At 41.9% G+C, this 15,480-nt stretch overlaps 1 protein-coding gene across 1 annotated transcript in view; it reads left to right on the top strand.

Moving 5' to 3' along the window:
* The window catches only part of DAPK2 (death associated protein kinase 2), a gene marked incomplete at both ends in the record, with an annotated part of 38,945 nt that overhangs the window by 10,526 nt on the left and 12,939 nt on the right, over positions 1–15,480 (top strand). The window contains one exon of the mRNA XM_082005458.1: positions 9,098–9,319. Coding sequence (XP_081861584.1) covers positions 9,098–9,319 — 222 coding nt within the window. The remainder of the gene's footprint in view (positions 1–9,097; positions 9,320–15,480) is intronic.

Raw genomic sequence — 15,480 nt, 5'->3', positions numbered from 1 at the left:
ATTTCCACAACTGAATGTCTCAAATGTGAAGAAAGGAGGACAAACACAAAATTCGTGTTCTTACTCAAACTGTGAACATCTTCTATCGTGGAAGCTCTTTTTTTCAGTTTTCCTGTAAGCTCGTTCCTATAGTAAGCTGTTGGTTTTTATGACATGGTGCCTTGTGTATGTTGTTGTGCTCCAAATCTTGGTTTTAGATACATAAAGCGTGTTTTGGTAGTGGAGAAGGATGCTGTGAGGCTGAAACGTTTACCCTAGTCTTCTGTAGAAAATAATTTAAGTCAGAATTGCGTGTTCATAATTTGATGAAGGTATGAGTCAGAACCGTCTAGTTCTGTCCCATGGATCCAACTGCTGTTTTCAAGGTATTGCTGTAAGGTAGATGGATGAAGTGACGTGCCTGAGGCAGCCCCACTTTCTGACCAAGCTGAGCTCGGTACCTAGGTGTTTGTTTTCTGCGGTGTGTGGAGAGGCAGCAGCTTAAACAGGATCACTCAAAAATGTGAAGGTTCTCCAGTGTGTCTTTTACCTTCCCAGTAACCAGTCTAATTCGGAACTGCCATCAGGCTTGAGTGTTGGTGTCTTCCTACATTGTACGGCTTTGAGACTTCTGGTGTGAGAAGTTTCCTTCAAGGCCCTTACGTTGGCTGGAATGTAATTATACTGTTAAAACCAGCTGGCTGGCTTACCAACAGTGGTTTTAAGTCTGCTTCAATCTTGAGAGAAGTGCACATCTGAGCAAGAACTGAAATAGGCTAGGAAGAGCTCAGTGTAACCTTGCTAAAACATAATAAGCAACAACAAAACATGTGAGGGAGGAGAAGATCAAGGGGAGTGGAAGGTCATCTCCACCTTCCCTTACAAGCATTTGCTTGTGTCCACTCTAGTTTAATTAACTTTTCTGCCTGCTGCAGCAGTACCAAATGCGTTGATGTCAGTATTACCGTGTTCATGCTACTGTAGCTTGGTGTACTTTAGATTGCTGTTTTCTGTTCTTCTCAAATGAAGAGAGGCAACTTTCACTTTTTTTTTTTTGAATTTTCACCTCCCTATACCCACTGTAGGCCAAAACAAACATCAAAAAAGAATAATAGACATTTATGGCACTATTCAAGTAAAAAAACCTGTGTGGAAATGTATTGCTGTGTTTTGCTCTGTGCAGTAGGCTGTGATTGCACCCTTCCAACAGCCTGGCCATATACTGCTGGCATTGCTGAGCCGAGCGGCTCCTCGTTGCAAACTCCAGCCTCAAGCAGACACCTCCCACGTTGGAACTAAAAGGAATCCCAACTAAATGCTCAGATCGCCAACTGAGTTTGCAGGCGCTCTGCGCGAAGAACTGTTAAACTAAACTATCTTGCGTTTGCAGGAATCTGCATGTGAATCTAGGCAGTTAAAAGACTAGTTGAGGTGCTGTTAGGTTTTATTTTCGTTTCCTTTCTGGTCACGTATTCTTGTGCAGGAACACCTGGTGAATGAAAATATGAATGATTACAATTGTAATTCTAATGATGTCTAGAAACTTGCAATTAATTTGTAGGTCCAGCTGTCCAGCTTACCCCTTATAATTTTATTTCATTTTTCCAGTAGCGTTACCTGCATTTTGCAGACTTTGGGAAATTAAGTACAGAAGAATAAGGTGTTATTTTCAATCAAGGAACCTAATTTTCAAGGAACCTAATTACTGTTGAAGTCAGTGGGAGGTTGCTGCCTAAAATCCCTTGCAAATCTGTTCCAAAGTAAATTGTCCTGGCTCATTTAGGGAATTCAGTGTTGCCTCTTGATTGGCAGAATGCCAGAGCACTGTCCTTTGCCAGATTCACTTACGCTTTTTCAAAGAGTTCTTTGAGAAGTATCTGCCAACATGTTTTAATGTATCATCTATTTTATGGAAATTTCAAGTTTTTACTACTACCAAAAGATAATAATAATAATAAAAATCCTCTTTCTTAGACTTCTCTAATGAATGAAATTAAGATGAATATGGACAGGACAAAAAGAAATAGACTGAACATGCAGAAAGGGAACATATGTTTGGTATTTGGGGAAGAAATGGTTTGATCTTCTCAAATGACAGACAAAATCAGCTTCCTGACTTCTCCCCCCTCTGGCTGGAGAGAGCCTGTTTGGACTCAGGTAACCTGTACTGTCATCTCAGTATTTTGTTTACATGTTTTCAGTGTTTCATGACAGCTACTCAGCGATGTGCTGTTTCTGGAATATCAGGGGAAGATTCATATAAGCCCACTACCTATACAAACAGTTGCCTAAAAACTCTCTCTATTCTAATGCTCTGTAGCAATACCACTGCGATGCGTTGAGGCGTTGAAAACCGGCAGGCTGTGCTTCTGTCATGCTCTCAAGCCAATTCTGCCCCAGAGCATTACCCTCCAGAACCAGTATTAAAAATAAACTTTGAAAAAAGAGCAAGAAGTTATCCTGTTATTCTGGCTTGTCCAGTTTCTCTCTTCCCCGCATCGTTTCCACATCCTCTCCTGAACTGTGCAACAATTAAATAAACTGAACTTGTGCTCCTCTAAATCATGTTTCTGAAAATAGACTCCAAAACCACCCAGTAATATTGTCACTGAATAAGAACACAGAGATAAATCTCCTAGATGATAGTAGCAATGTGAATAGCAGGTTGTCTTCATTGCTAGGATAAATTCCCTTATTAATGATGGACAGATTTGATGTTGTACCTAATTATATTATAAGCGACAGGTTGCAGCTGCTATTGTATATACTCTTGAGCTGTTACCACAATTGAGGACTACCTGTGTTCAATCTCCCACAGTGTTGTACAGCTGTCCAAAATATTTCTGAAAGGGAACAAACTTCACTTTAAAAAAAAATAATTAGGAAGTGTCAGTCTGTGAGCTTATCTTGTGTGTGTTGTAAACACTCCTGTTTATGATCCAAGTCATCTCCATTTCAGCGATTTACTAAAACCCACAAATTTTGGCAAAGTCATTTTGCTGAAATTTGAACATCTGAGCTTGTGAAAATTAGTTTCAAGTCTAAGATCAGCCACAGACTCCCCATGTGAAATTAAGTAAATGGCTTAATTTCTCAGTGCTGTCAATGTAGGTGTCAGAGAGACATACTTTCCTTTCTTCCACTTTTTGCTTGGTCTAGGTTGCAAGTTTTGGGAAGCTGATGCTGGTTGGTTCTTGGGTGCTGAACGCAAATGCATTAGGAGGTGCAGGAATGCTGTCGTCTTGGTCCTTGACTTTACGAGCTCTCTATAGTTAACAAGAAATCCAAAGTGTATCTGGCTGTGGCTGTAAAATACCAGAGAGACATCCTCTTTTTTTCATAGGTGCATGGGCCTCCACATGAACTATTCATTGTGTCTGGTAGAAAAGTAGAGCTATATGCTGCTAAATGCTACCCTATGCTATGTGTCGTGGCTAATTACTTGTAACTCTCTTAAACGTCCTTGGCTAAGAAACTGTGCGTTCTTTGTGGCTTGCAGCCTCTTGTGCTCAGTCTCAAATTGCCTCCTGTTGCAAAAGCCTGTTTTTAAGGGCAAAGGAAAGCGCAATAAAGACTGGGGTAGGAGGAAGTAGAGTGTATGTTCGTGGGTACGCGTTTAGGGGGGAAATAGGAGATTCCAGGGGAAGGGGTAATGTTATGAGCAATTGCCCCAGACTATAAATATGCCAAAGGGGAAGATGAGAATTTCTGTGCTGTGTCATTTGTCTTTTTGTAGGCTTTTAAGTAAACAAAAATGTACAGTATCATTGGACTTTTTAAATGCAGAAGTGACTGTGTTCATTCCCATAATAAGCAGTAATAAAATAATATTTTCTCCCTGAACTTTGCTGGCAAAATTTATGTCCCCAGAGTGAATGCAAGGAAGCAAACACAGCAACATTAGTAGCATGTCTCTTTGGAAAGTCTGGACCAAACAAGATGCACGTCTTGCAAAAAATGAACGAACAGGCAAATAAAAAACCCCATGAAACCCACAATGTTTTACATAAACAGCTCCTAGCACTACAGAACAAACTCTTTTAGCAGGATGTTTAAGGCAAGTTTGGGGATTTTGTAGCAGGAATTTTATTCTCAAGGTCTCTAGGGTTTGCATGTAACGATAAAATCACGAGGCAGAAATATGAATGAATCAATGGATTTGACAAATGGCTGCAGTCTCAATTCCATTTGTGATTGATTATTCCTAAAGGGATAGGTACACTTGTCCTATCTATTCCTACCTCTCTTCTGAGATGTATTTAGGATATATATGAAAATGAAAAACAGCTTCAGGCTGTCTGGCATTGTTTGAACCCTTTGAAATGAGAGGCTGCCTCTGCCGTGGAGAGTTAGCTTTTGAGAACGAGCGAGCACCAAGTGACAGCCTTGATTTTTAATTTCTCTGCCATTGTAGGCTTAAGACAGACTCCAACCAGATGTCTGTGTTAATGAAGTACTAAGTACATTATATAATTATAAGGTTCTGAATATAATTGCTGTGTACGCTGCATAATTTAAGTTCCAACTGTACTTGCATCTCTCATTTGCCAAGCCAGTGAAGGATATAATAATACTGAAAACAATAACAGCTCAGTGCTTCTACAGTGTAGTCATAGGGGGTTGCACTTAATGAGTGTTTGTGATTCTTATAAAGAGATCCTGGCTGATAAATTCACAGTAGCTAAAGGTTAAGGTTATCTGTAAGATGAGTCTTTTCCTTGCAAGTCTGGATATAATGCCCTGACTAAGGAAGTATCTGATACTAAACGTGTATTCTGGGACTGGAGACCTGCCAATTTTTGCAGGGTGAGATCTTAGACATACAGTGCATGATGGCAGGGTAGAGCGGGGCTACTCTTGAGTATAAAAAGGAGCTCACTGTCCTGTTTTGTCTGTTTGTAAAGTGGTTGGACGTCTGCAGAGAGTCATGAATCTGAGGAGAACGAGGGCTTGGGTAAGATAGTTCTTTTGGTGGTAGGAGCTTCCATACCTGTTAGGCTTTACACATGCCAGGCAAGGGTAATATTTGACGATACTGTTCTCAGAGGGCTTCCCGGCCTCAGTTTTCAGTTATCCTGGCCATAGTCAACTGACTAAGGCTTCCTGGCCATGTAGTTTCCTAGAACTGTAAAATTTATTCTTCTCTTTGGTGGAAATGCAGTGAAATATTTTTTATGTTTTTTGCAGAAGTATGATTCTATCAAATATTTATTAATAAAACCTGAGCCTTTTTTGACTAAGGAATGCCTGGTAGGATATGGAGTACACGTGGTAGGCTTAAAGTTTCCATGTTTTTCATTCCAATTACTATGAAAAGGGCAGAGCATGGATGTGAGCTGGGGTTCCTTGCCTCTAAATCACCAAAATTCTGCACATATCAGCCAACAGCCTCTTCTTGCTTAGCCCCCCACCCCCCTTTTGATATCAAGTTGCCAAAACAAAAGGCAGCTTCCATGGAGCAATACTTTTAGCCAAACTTTATTTAACTAAAGTCCTGTTCTGTCTTCATGGCTTGCCAGTTTTTCGCCTCACTGCTATCACAAGATGCACCGTACACTTAAACAAAGCAGACTGAAGCGTGTGACCTTATCCATAGGCTCAATTCTCCAGCTATCTGGCATGATTCACCACCATGGCAGTGCTTGTAACAGTACATACCTGGCCTATTTGCAAGGTGGATTCTGTGGTCTTTTTCTTTCCCTGTGCCAAAAAGGAATTTGATAAATTTCTCCTGTAATCTAGCAATGGAAAAAGAAATAACAACAACTTTCTGGCAGAGGAGGTTTAGGTGTTAATGAAGTGTTCTTGTTAGTTGAAATCGCAGATGTACTCAGGTAGGCTATGAGGTCCTTTAACTGGTGTCCAAACAAAAGTAGTCAACTTTTCCTTCCATTCATACTCTTGTAGACTGTATTGCAGAGACACTGCTCCAAGACTTGTCAGAAGCAGCCTGCCATCAGACTCACCAAACACAATCTCTTAACGCTGCTACTAGAGTAATTCTCCTTGACAGTTCTTCTTGCCACTACAATACTTCCCCACTAGCTCCTTGCTTTCCACCAGCTCAAATTCAGTGTCCCATTTTATTATGTACTTTACACATCATGTCCAGATCTAATAGAGTCCTGGTTTCAGCCAGGATAGAGTTAATTTTCTTCACAGAAGCTAGTGTGAGGCTGTGTTTTGGATTTGGGATGAGAACATGTTGATAATGTGCTGATGTTTTGAGTTGTTGCTGAGTATTCAAGGACTATCCAGCTTCTCGTGCTGGGCTGCCAGCGAGCAGGCTGGGCGTGCATGGGAAGCTGGGAGGGGACACAGCCAGGACAGCTGACCCAGGCTGGCCAAAGGGGTATTCCATACCATACGACGTCATGCTCAGTATATAAAGTTGGGATGAAGAAGAAGGAAGGGGGGTGGAGGGAAGTTCGGAGTGATGGCGTGTCTTCCTAAGAAAGCACTACACGTGATGCAGCCCTGCTTCCCTGGAGAAGGCTGAGCACCTGCCTGCCCATGGGGAGTAGTGGATGAATTCCGTGTTTTGCTTTGCTTGCATCTGCGGCTTTTGCTTTCCCTATTAAACTGTCTTTATCTCAAACTGTGAGTTTCCTCACTTGTACTCTTCTGATTCTCTCCCCTGTCCCACCGTGGGGGAGTGAGCGAGTGAGCGGCCGCGTGGTGCTTCGTTGCTGGCTGGGGCTAAACCATGACAGTTAGTCATGGAAAGGAAAAATAATAAAAAATTCTGAAGTACCATTAGGTACTGGAAGTCTCATCAGAACATACATATTTGTTTAAAAATTAATGTAGTTTATTTTAATACTTTGTATGAAATTACTGAATTCACTGAATCAGTGAAAATACTGGACTTCCTGTTGAGCAATGAGAGAGAGTAGCAAGTGAATGAAACTCACCCTGAATGGAATGGATTGACCTCAGTTATGTTTGGACTGACTTAAGTCTATGTCGAGACCAAGTGCTCTTACTCCTCATTGTTACTTGAGCTGCAGGTGCATGAGCTAGGAGAGCACTGAGGCTGCATCAGTTTTGCTTGAAAGAATGAACATCAATGCTTTTTGTGCTTGAACCTAGGTTTTCTTTTTTTTTTTTAAACGTGTCAGTTTAAGTTTCACTTTTTTAAGATCTAAGGAAAACTTGAGAATTGGAGAGTGTTTGTGTCCAAACAAGGCAATTTTGCATGAATTCTGTGAAAAATCTTTATCCTAACTTTGATTTTAGTAAAGAGTAGTTGAAATTTAGAGTTTGTGTTGAAACCTCAAGCCATACATGTTTCACATAACTTCAGACTAATAAGTATGTAGGCCTCTATTAATCAACCTAAGGAGTTAATATATATATTTAAATGCATATGCCTACTACTCTTTGCTTAATTTGAGTATTACAAGTTTAAATCAAACCTAAAAAGCTACAGGTGTTTGTTTAAATCTGCCAAGTGATCCTCCATGAAAAGAAACGTGTTTCTGTTTAAGTGTGATTTTTGTCTGCTTTTCAGAGTCACTTTAGACAAGAGCATATTACATTGCGTGGCACAGCACTGTTTGTCCTTAACAGTGTTAAGGACACTTACACTGTTACAGTAGCAGCAAACTGAGATAGACACCTTTGTGCTAAGTAGCGCACAAGTACGTGTAGGCGTACTGCATGGAAGAAAGAAGGTCTCTTTCCTGTGTTGCTGATGGGTCAAAAGTGAATTGCTAAAGAGTATACAATGCATTTATGGCAGAATTCAGATCGCTCAAATCCCTCCAGTACTTTAGCTACAGACCATCCTTTTCCCTTCATTTTTGTGAGGTACAAGTAGTTCTCTTAACAGGTCTTGTGTAGACTACATGCAAACACATGATAAAAGCTTATGGTTTAATTTCCTTGTTTGTATGTCTCTGATGGTTTTAGTGGGATTAAACATTCCTAAGATACAACACAGTTGTCCTTGTCCTGACCAAATGGGATGAGCAAAAGGATCCTCTGAATAATCACTCTTTATTCCACATTCTTGCCTTATGTAGAATCCATAGTACTTGAATCCTGCAGATAAAGCAGACCACCTTTCTTTCTTAATTTTGATAAGACATCTCTCAACTTGATTAGTTATTTTTTTCAGAAGACAATTGAGAAGGAGGGAACATCAACACTGTGGAGGTGGTGCCTTCTCTAAGTTCAAAAAGCGCCTCTCGAGGGCATGATGAATAAAGAAAAGCTCACACAAAGAACAAAAAAGCAGGGTCCCCTACTTTCCTGTTGAAGAGGCAGTAAGAACTGTCTCGTCTTGAAAGGTTCCTGCCACTGACATAGGGCTGCAACCTCCAGGGTTGCTGTTAAGTTAATCATCTGACCTCCAAGTGATTCCCTCTTAGGAGATAAGGGGGAAATACTACAGTTGGACTGAAATATCTTACTTCAGGAGCCACGGTGAGGAAAATTTTATTGGCAAATGGCAGCTACGTGCCTTTTAAACTTTAATGCAGCCAATTTACTGTTTGGTACGGTGGGAAATTCTTTATCCTTGAAGTGCTGTGAGAAAGTTGCGCTTACTCTAGGTAACATTTACAGCTAAATTCTCAAGTGAAGTGCAGAAATACGAATAAACCTTTCTCCTATTTGAAAATTGCTTACTGAAGACCAGTTCTACCTTTCCAAAGGGTTAGGAGTCCTTTGAGTTCTTTTCTGAGAGATTATTCTTGAGGGAAATACTTCAATGCATGCGTGTCCTTTCAGAACATCCAGTGGTGTGTTGCGGACTTGAGTGCCTTAAGCATTACCCAGTGAAGGAGTGGTTAATTTGAATCTTTTGAGACAGATCTTACTCATTTAAACATGAACTGTTTTTTAGAGATTGTAACATCTGTGCTCCCTTCATGTCAGACACCGCTTGCTTTTGCTAAATTTCAAACACAGCAGGAGGCTACCTTGTTAATGCTCTAGTGACTTTAACTGCAGAATTCTGACAGTCCTCACTTTGTAGCAAGAACAAGCTTGTATGGTTAGCAGTGTGGCTCAGGGGTTGCGGGATAAAACTCTGTATATGAATGGCTTATTTGGGAAGCTGCGATAATATGAAAGCTTTGAGAGAATTTTTGTTACCATCTTCTTTTTGCAGTGGCCAGTTTGCTATAGTGAAGAAATGTCGCGAAAAAAGCACCGGTATGGAGTATGCTGCTAAGTTCATTAAGAAACGTCAGAGTCGGGCCAGTCGTCGCGGAGTGAGACGTGAGGAAATTGAACGGGAGGTTACTATTCTGCAGCAGATTCTGCACGCCAACATCATCAAGTTGCATGACATCTATGAGAACAAGACGGATGTGGTCCTCATCCTTGAGCTGTGAGTAAGGGGACTTCCTATCCGCTGGGGTAGGATGAGGTAAATAGGAACCGGAAACGGCTGCAGAGGCTGCCAGAACACAGAGGTACTGTTAAAATGGAGTTGTTGTGTTCTGAGGCCTCGCAGATCTTGGCAGGAGAATGGAATGAGGTTGCTGGTAAAGTTCATCCATGTGCTCTGGGGGTACAGGTGTGCCTTAATATCAGCTGGGCCCATTGTTCCTGAGCCAGGGAGGGTTATCAACTTGAAAACAATTTACTAATAGAGCGATTACCTCATGTCTGCCTAGTGCTGCCCTGACATGAACCTTGGAGGAAGCACAAATGGCCACTGAATGCTCATTTCATTTTTCTTTCTGCTTTCATCTCTTCCAATCCATGTGAAGCTGTCAAGTCCCTTGCACAATTTGCAGCCATTCTCACTATTCCCATATTTTCCTCATTTAGAGGAGACTAGGGGAAAAGAGGGGAGGAGGCAAGGGAAAAGTTTGTTGTTTTTTTTTAATCCCTAGACTTTGACTATTGAGGATGAATAGCAGCAGAGTGGAAGTGAAGGAAATTTGCTTACTCATCTCTTGTGCCACCATGTGATGGGGAAAACCCCTGCCACTTAGGTCCTGCTAACAAGGGAACCTCCCAACCAGTGGATCTGTGGACTGCTGTAGCCTCACCCCTGCATTGTGACCGATGGGATAGAGAGGCTGCTGGTTTAGGGTGACTATCAGACATATTTGGCTATGTAATGCAAACTGGTTTGTGCTGTTTAAGCAGAGATTTAAAACCAGCTAGCAGCAGCTTCTCTGTCTAGGCTGAGGGGACAGTGGCTTATTCTGCAGAACCTGTGCATATATCCCTGCCTGGAAGAATAAATACACAGCCCAGGGAAGCTGGAGGTACAGTCAGGAATCATCTTAACAAAGCCTTGGCTAAGGAGCCCTTGCTTAGTTGGAACATGAGTTTGAATTTTGGGGAGTCACCTTTCATGCTTTTGTCTGTATTTAGTCTTACTGACTGAAAGGAAGTGAGTGAACCTGACTAATCTGTGTTACTATGTAGAGAAATGCTGTATTAGACTATGAAGCAGTATCAAAATTGCTTTTTGATATTGCAATAGCTATTAAATTACCTGCATGAATTCTATTTGGCTGTTTCATCAGCCTAGAAATACTACATCCCAAAGACATCAGGTATTGCTCACACTCTATTGCCCTTCCTGTACGTTTGATGGAACTGAGGTGAAATGTTTGAAACAGATGCAGACCGCAGGTTAATAATGTAATCTCTTATAACACACCTTGTTTTGAACATATTTTGCCTCTTTCTACTGCCTGGCTTGAGATTCTTCAAGTCCACCATTTGGACACACACACCTGACCATGTTCTGGAAAGCTGTCACATCATTTTAAAAATGTTTTCAAAGTCACTGTGTTTTGGGGATTTCATGCAGGGGTTGGTTATGTGACGTTAATCTGAAATGTGTGTGGAGGGTAAAGTTTACACAATCACTTCAATGCTGACAGTAGTGTATGTGTTATGGAATTTCTTCACTTTTGTAAAATGTTATGTGATGTAGAAGGACCCTAACAAATAAAGAGGAATGGGAGGTTGTTTTTTTTAAAGAAAAAAATACCTCTTTCCAGCCTGACCAGGAGAGCTTTGCTCTGTGTAAAGAGCATTTTTGCCTCCTGGCCTTGCAGCTCAATATGAATCAAAACAGCACTGGAAGTGTTATTCTTGTTTTATGCGACTTCAGCTTATACTGGAAAGGCTAAAGTAGAGGTTTTGTGAGAAGGGACTAGTGATATCGCGGAAGAATGAAGAGTTGCTTTGGCAGAGCTGGAGCAGCTGCAGCAGTTGGCCGGGCTGCTAGTGTGTGCAATACCAAGGGAAGATGATGAGAGTCAGTAACTGGCCTATCAGATAGACTGAACACACTGAAGTGTTCGATGCTGCGGCAAATTGTCATCGCTTTAGGTAGGTCATGTAATTAACATGTGCAAAGCATCTCCTATGAACCACGGTTAATAGTGTGTGCTCTTGGTCTGCCTTCAGGAGTTGAAAGGGATCTAAATTATCTTAATGCATGTGCGAAGTTATATCTATGGGTATTTGTGTGGCTCAGCCTTCCTAATCTCCACTGAGAACCAGGGGAAATGTGAACACTGTCACACAAAGCAGGGAGTAGAATTGTGTGCTTGTACTCATCAGGGCCAGGAATGGAAATAGCTCTTCTAATAAATGGAGCTTTGCCGGTCAGAATATATGGCCTTGGCCTAGGGCATGAAATCTGTCATGTAGTGAAGGAAGACAGGCATCAATTTAAGCTTTTTTGGGACTTTGCCCTGCTCTTTTGTGGAATCAGTATCATCTAGTTTACAAAGGTCTGAGTCTTAGAGGAACTGTGCAGAAGACGACATATCCTTTATCTGTCAGTTTGTGGTACTAAGGTAAAGTTGTAAGCAAGGAGACAGCCTGAGGTGGTCTGCTTACTACAATTTTTAGGTAATGAGTAAATGATGCAATTTTTCTGTATGTGTGAATCAGGAAATACAGAGACACCGTGGCTGAAGTTATGCAGACCATATGTTCCCTAAGGTACCTCCCTTGACCTTGTGTATGGAATCTAGGCACTGAAGCTTTGATCCCTGAGTGAGAGGAAATAACCACTAGCTTTCCAGGGGAGCCAGCATTTAGGCCAGGGAGCATTCCTGGAGATTAATGTGGCTGCTGGCAGATGGCATATGAGTGATGATAAGCATCTGTTAATTTTTAAGTATATGTCTGTGGCCAGAAGTTGGTCTCTGTAGCCATGCACTGGAAGACAGGAACGGAGCTTGCTTTTTCTGACTAGCAGCTACTTTGTGCTGAAACAATCTCCCATTTCATTGCAGTCTGCTTTTTCCTGTCCTCACATGGCCTGACACATGTTGTGTGTCCTATTGTCAGGCTGTAGCTTATTGCACTTTTTAAAAGGCTGGGTGCAACAGAGTTTTGACCTGATTAAGGCCACTGCGTTCAGCTGCTGTATACAAATTGAGGATGATGATAATTGCTAATAAAGATAATGAAATTCTATCTGTAAACAGATGCTCTCTCCTCCTTACGCTCTGATTATCAGAGTCTCATGCTCCCTGCATTTTATCAAAATAAGCGTTACAGCACCTGGCCAACTAATCGTACATTAAGCTACAGTGGATTTGACCTTCAAAAGAATATCTCCAATATTCTTGATTAATTGAAGAAGCTACCCTAGTGTTTAAAAGAGACTTGGCTGAAATGTTGACCCTTTCCAAAACCCACTGTGCTGGCACAGGCAAGACTTACCTCCTCTTTACACAGGGGTTGATTCTCCAGGTGTTGTTGCTTCTGTTCAGGACCAGGAAGAGCATTGCCAAGTCCACTGCTGTTATGTGCAGTTTGGCAGGTACAGAGTTTGCCCGCCCTTGTGCACGTTGTTCAGGGATATGCTCTCCACTGCTTTTTGTGACCTTGCTGTTCTCTTGGGCCCTGCCTTGAGGCTGCTTTGCCTAAACAGAAGCAGCCTAAAGGCAGATTTGATTGATACGCCAGTCTCCTTTACTGGTAAGCGTCAAGGTAGTGTACACAATATAAACTGCTGTTTCCAAGAAGTAAGGCAGCATTGTCGTTCGTCTTTTATTGGAATTTGGAGGAAGAGCAAAGGTATCGTTTGTTTGCTGCTTTGTTTATCATGGGAATAAGTTGATACGGTAAAAGGGAAAGAGATGGAACCAGAGGAAGGAATTTTTCTGTAACCTAAGGTCCTTTGAGAAAGGAATATTTTCTCTTTTACAGGTGGTGCTGCTTTAGCAAACACACCGCCTTGGATGTTCAAATGTAACTTGTAGTGCAGTTATGAGTGTCTTGCTGCAAAGGAGTTACTGCTGAACTGCTTTTTTCTGGAATTCCATAATGGCTGGCTTTTGGGATTGCTAAGTCTCTTCTGCCTGAGGGTTTCTCTAAGCTCAGGTGCATAACTTGGATAAGAATGATTCTGCACTAAACTGCTTACCACTGTCTTTGTACAGCTTACTGAAACCTGTTTTTAAAGCCTGAGTCTTTGTTAATGAGAAATCATCACATCTCTTCTACTGCATTTTCCTTTAGATTACTCTTTTAAGATCTCTGCCGTTTAGCCTAATATCTTAGGCTATACCACAAGGGACTGGAGATTAATGTAGTGTTTGTAATGCGTGCCAATCTCTGACCTTCAGAAAATGAAATGCTTGTGTAGTTGTTGTAAGAGGGAGTCTTTTGCTGATTAAGTAACAGACAGACTTCAGACTCCCTGAATCTTTCTTTGGTTTGCTTTTGTATTTTTATGTTGTATTCTGTACCTTGGAAGTTCCCCCTGCCTAGCCTGATTCAAGGTTAGTGTGAACTAGAGAGAAGAGGGAAACTACAGCAAGGAGTTACCAAGTAAATCTCCTGTGCTCCTCGTTCTTGCGGGCTGTACAGTTTCTTCAGTGATGCCTTAGGTGTCGCTGGTTGTTCAGGATGTTGCTGACGTTGTTGCCGTTGGGGCAAAATCCCTGGTGTGCCCTGAGCAGCTAACCCAACTGTTTTAAGTGGCCGCTCTTGGGGGTAGTAAGAGGGAAAGGGAATGAAGTGCCTCCAGCCTGGGCAGCTAAACAATTTTCTGACATTCCTAGGTGTAGCAAAGGAGATTCCTCAAAAGAAAGTTGCCAGCCTCCAGGCAGGAAGGGATCCTCTAACATCCTTAGTACAGCCCTTTGTGCCGGGGGAAGGTGAGGGGAACGGCTTTTGCAAAGTGGCTCAGCTTGTGTGCTCTCCCTGAGTGGTATCTTCTTTTGCTGGTGTTGGAGAACCAGAGGCTGGGCTACATGGGCTGTTGCTCTGGCCCGGGAGAGTGCTTTTTTATTCTTCGTCCTGATTAAAGAGTCCACCTTAAGGAACATTCACCAAGGAGATTTTACAGCGTAAAAGAGGAAGAGAGAGTAGTGTGCCTACATGGTTAAATTCCAGAAAAGGACAAGAAAAGTATCCTGGTACAGCTGGCTTCCTGATGATGGGGCCATACAGCTTGCCAGAGGTGATTGCTTAAGTGCAGTTTGAATAGAAGTCATTAAGGAAATGGGACCTGCCTGCTCTCTGTACACAGATTTCACCAAGAGACTACCAGGCTTTACTTTCAGATTTCTTTACTGGCTTGTCAGTCAGCCGTAATAATTTTTAAACTAATGAAGCAAGGCCCCAAAACCTACTACAATAAGGAAAGGAGACAGTATTCCCTGGCTCCTGAAATGCACAGGGTAAACCAAAACCTGTCCAGCAAGGCTGATGGTAGTGGTGAGACCCTTGGTATGTGTCACCTAAAAAGAAAATCAGAGACCAAATAAGAGTCTCACAGGCTGAGTAACTGAGATTAATAGGAAGGAGAAGGCGGCAACCACATACAGCAGTTGCAACATATTCCTGGGTCATGTAAGTTTATTTTTGTTTGCCAGCCATTTAGTTGTAATAATTAAAGCATCAAGTGACATCTGCCCAGGTGAAGTGAGGTGACTTCTGCCCAAGTGAAGTGTCATGTTGTTTAGAAAGTTTCTGACTATGTGGGAGCTGCGAAAAAATACTCGGTAATCAATGCACAAGTCAGTAGGCCCTGTGTAAATCTCTGCCTGTGCAACAGCAGGGTATGCTGTAACCCACAGCAACAGCAGGAGCTAAGAAATAAGCCCAATATCTTTGTGGCTTTTGACATGGTGTTCTTGTTTGCAGTTGACTTCTCTGTGCGGTTTTTGTGGCTGTTCACAATAGTTTGCTCTGAAAGAGGCAGAGTCGAGAATCACCATCTTGTCACCACCAGTGTTGTGTAGGAGGCTGGGGTCAGAGGAATGATTGCACAAAAGACCTCTGCAGTGCACAGTGTCATCTAACTTGTCTGTGAGTCACAGCACTTGGTTAACTCAAAACATTTGAACCTGCCAGTTTTTACAGGTATTTCATCAGACAACAGGGTCAAAAGCTTGTTTTCCAAAATGGCTGTTGGATCTCTCAAGTCTTGTGCTTGCACTCTGAGTGGTGAGCACAGATGGGTGGCATACCTGAGCCCAAGAGCAACAACTGCTTTGTGGGGACCCCCAACAGTAAATTTGAATGAGAATAAATCAATAATATCAATGA

The sequence above is a fragment of the Phaethon aethereus genome (genome assembly GCF_964289735.1).
Source record: "Phaethon aethereus genome assembly, chromosome: 12".
Lineage (NCBI taxonomy): Eukaryota > Metazoa > Chordata > Aves > Phaethontiformes > Phaethontidae > Phaethon > Phaethon aethereus.
The sequence above is the reverse complement of the archived record's forward strand: the minus strand, read 5'-3'. Positions and strand labels throughout refer to the sequence as shown.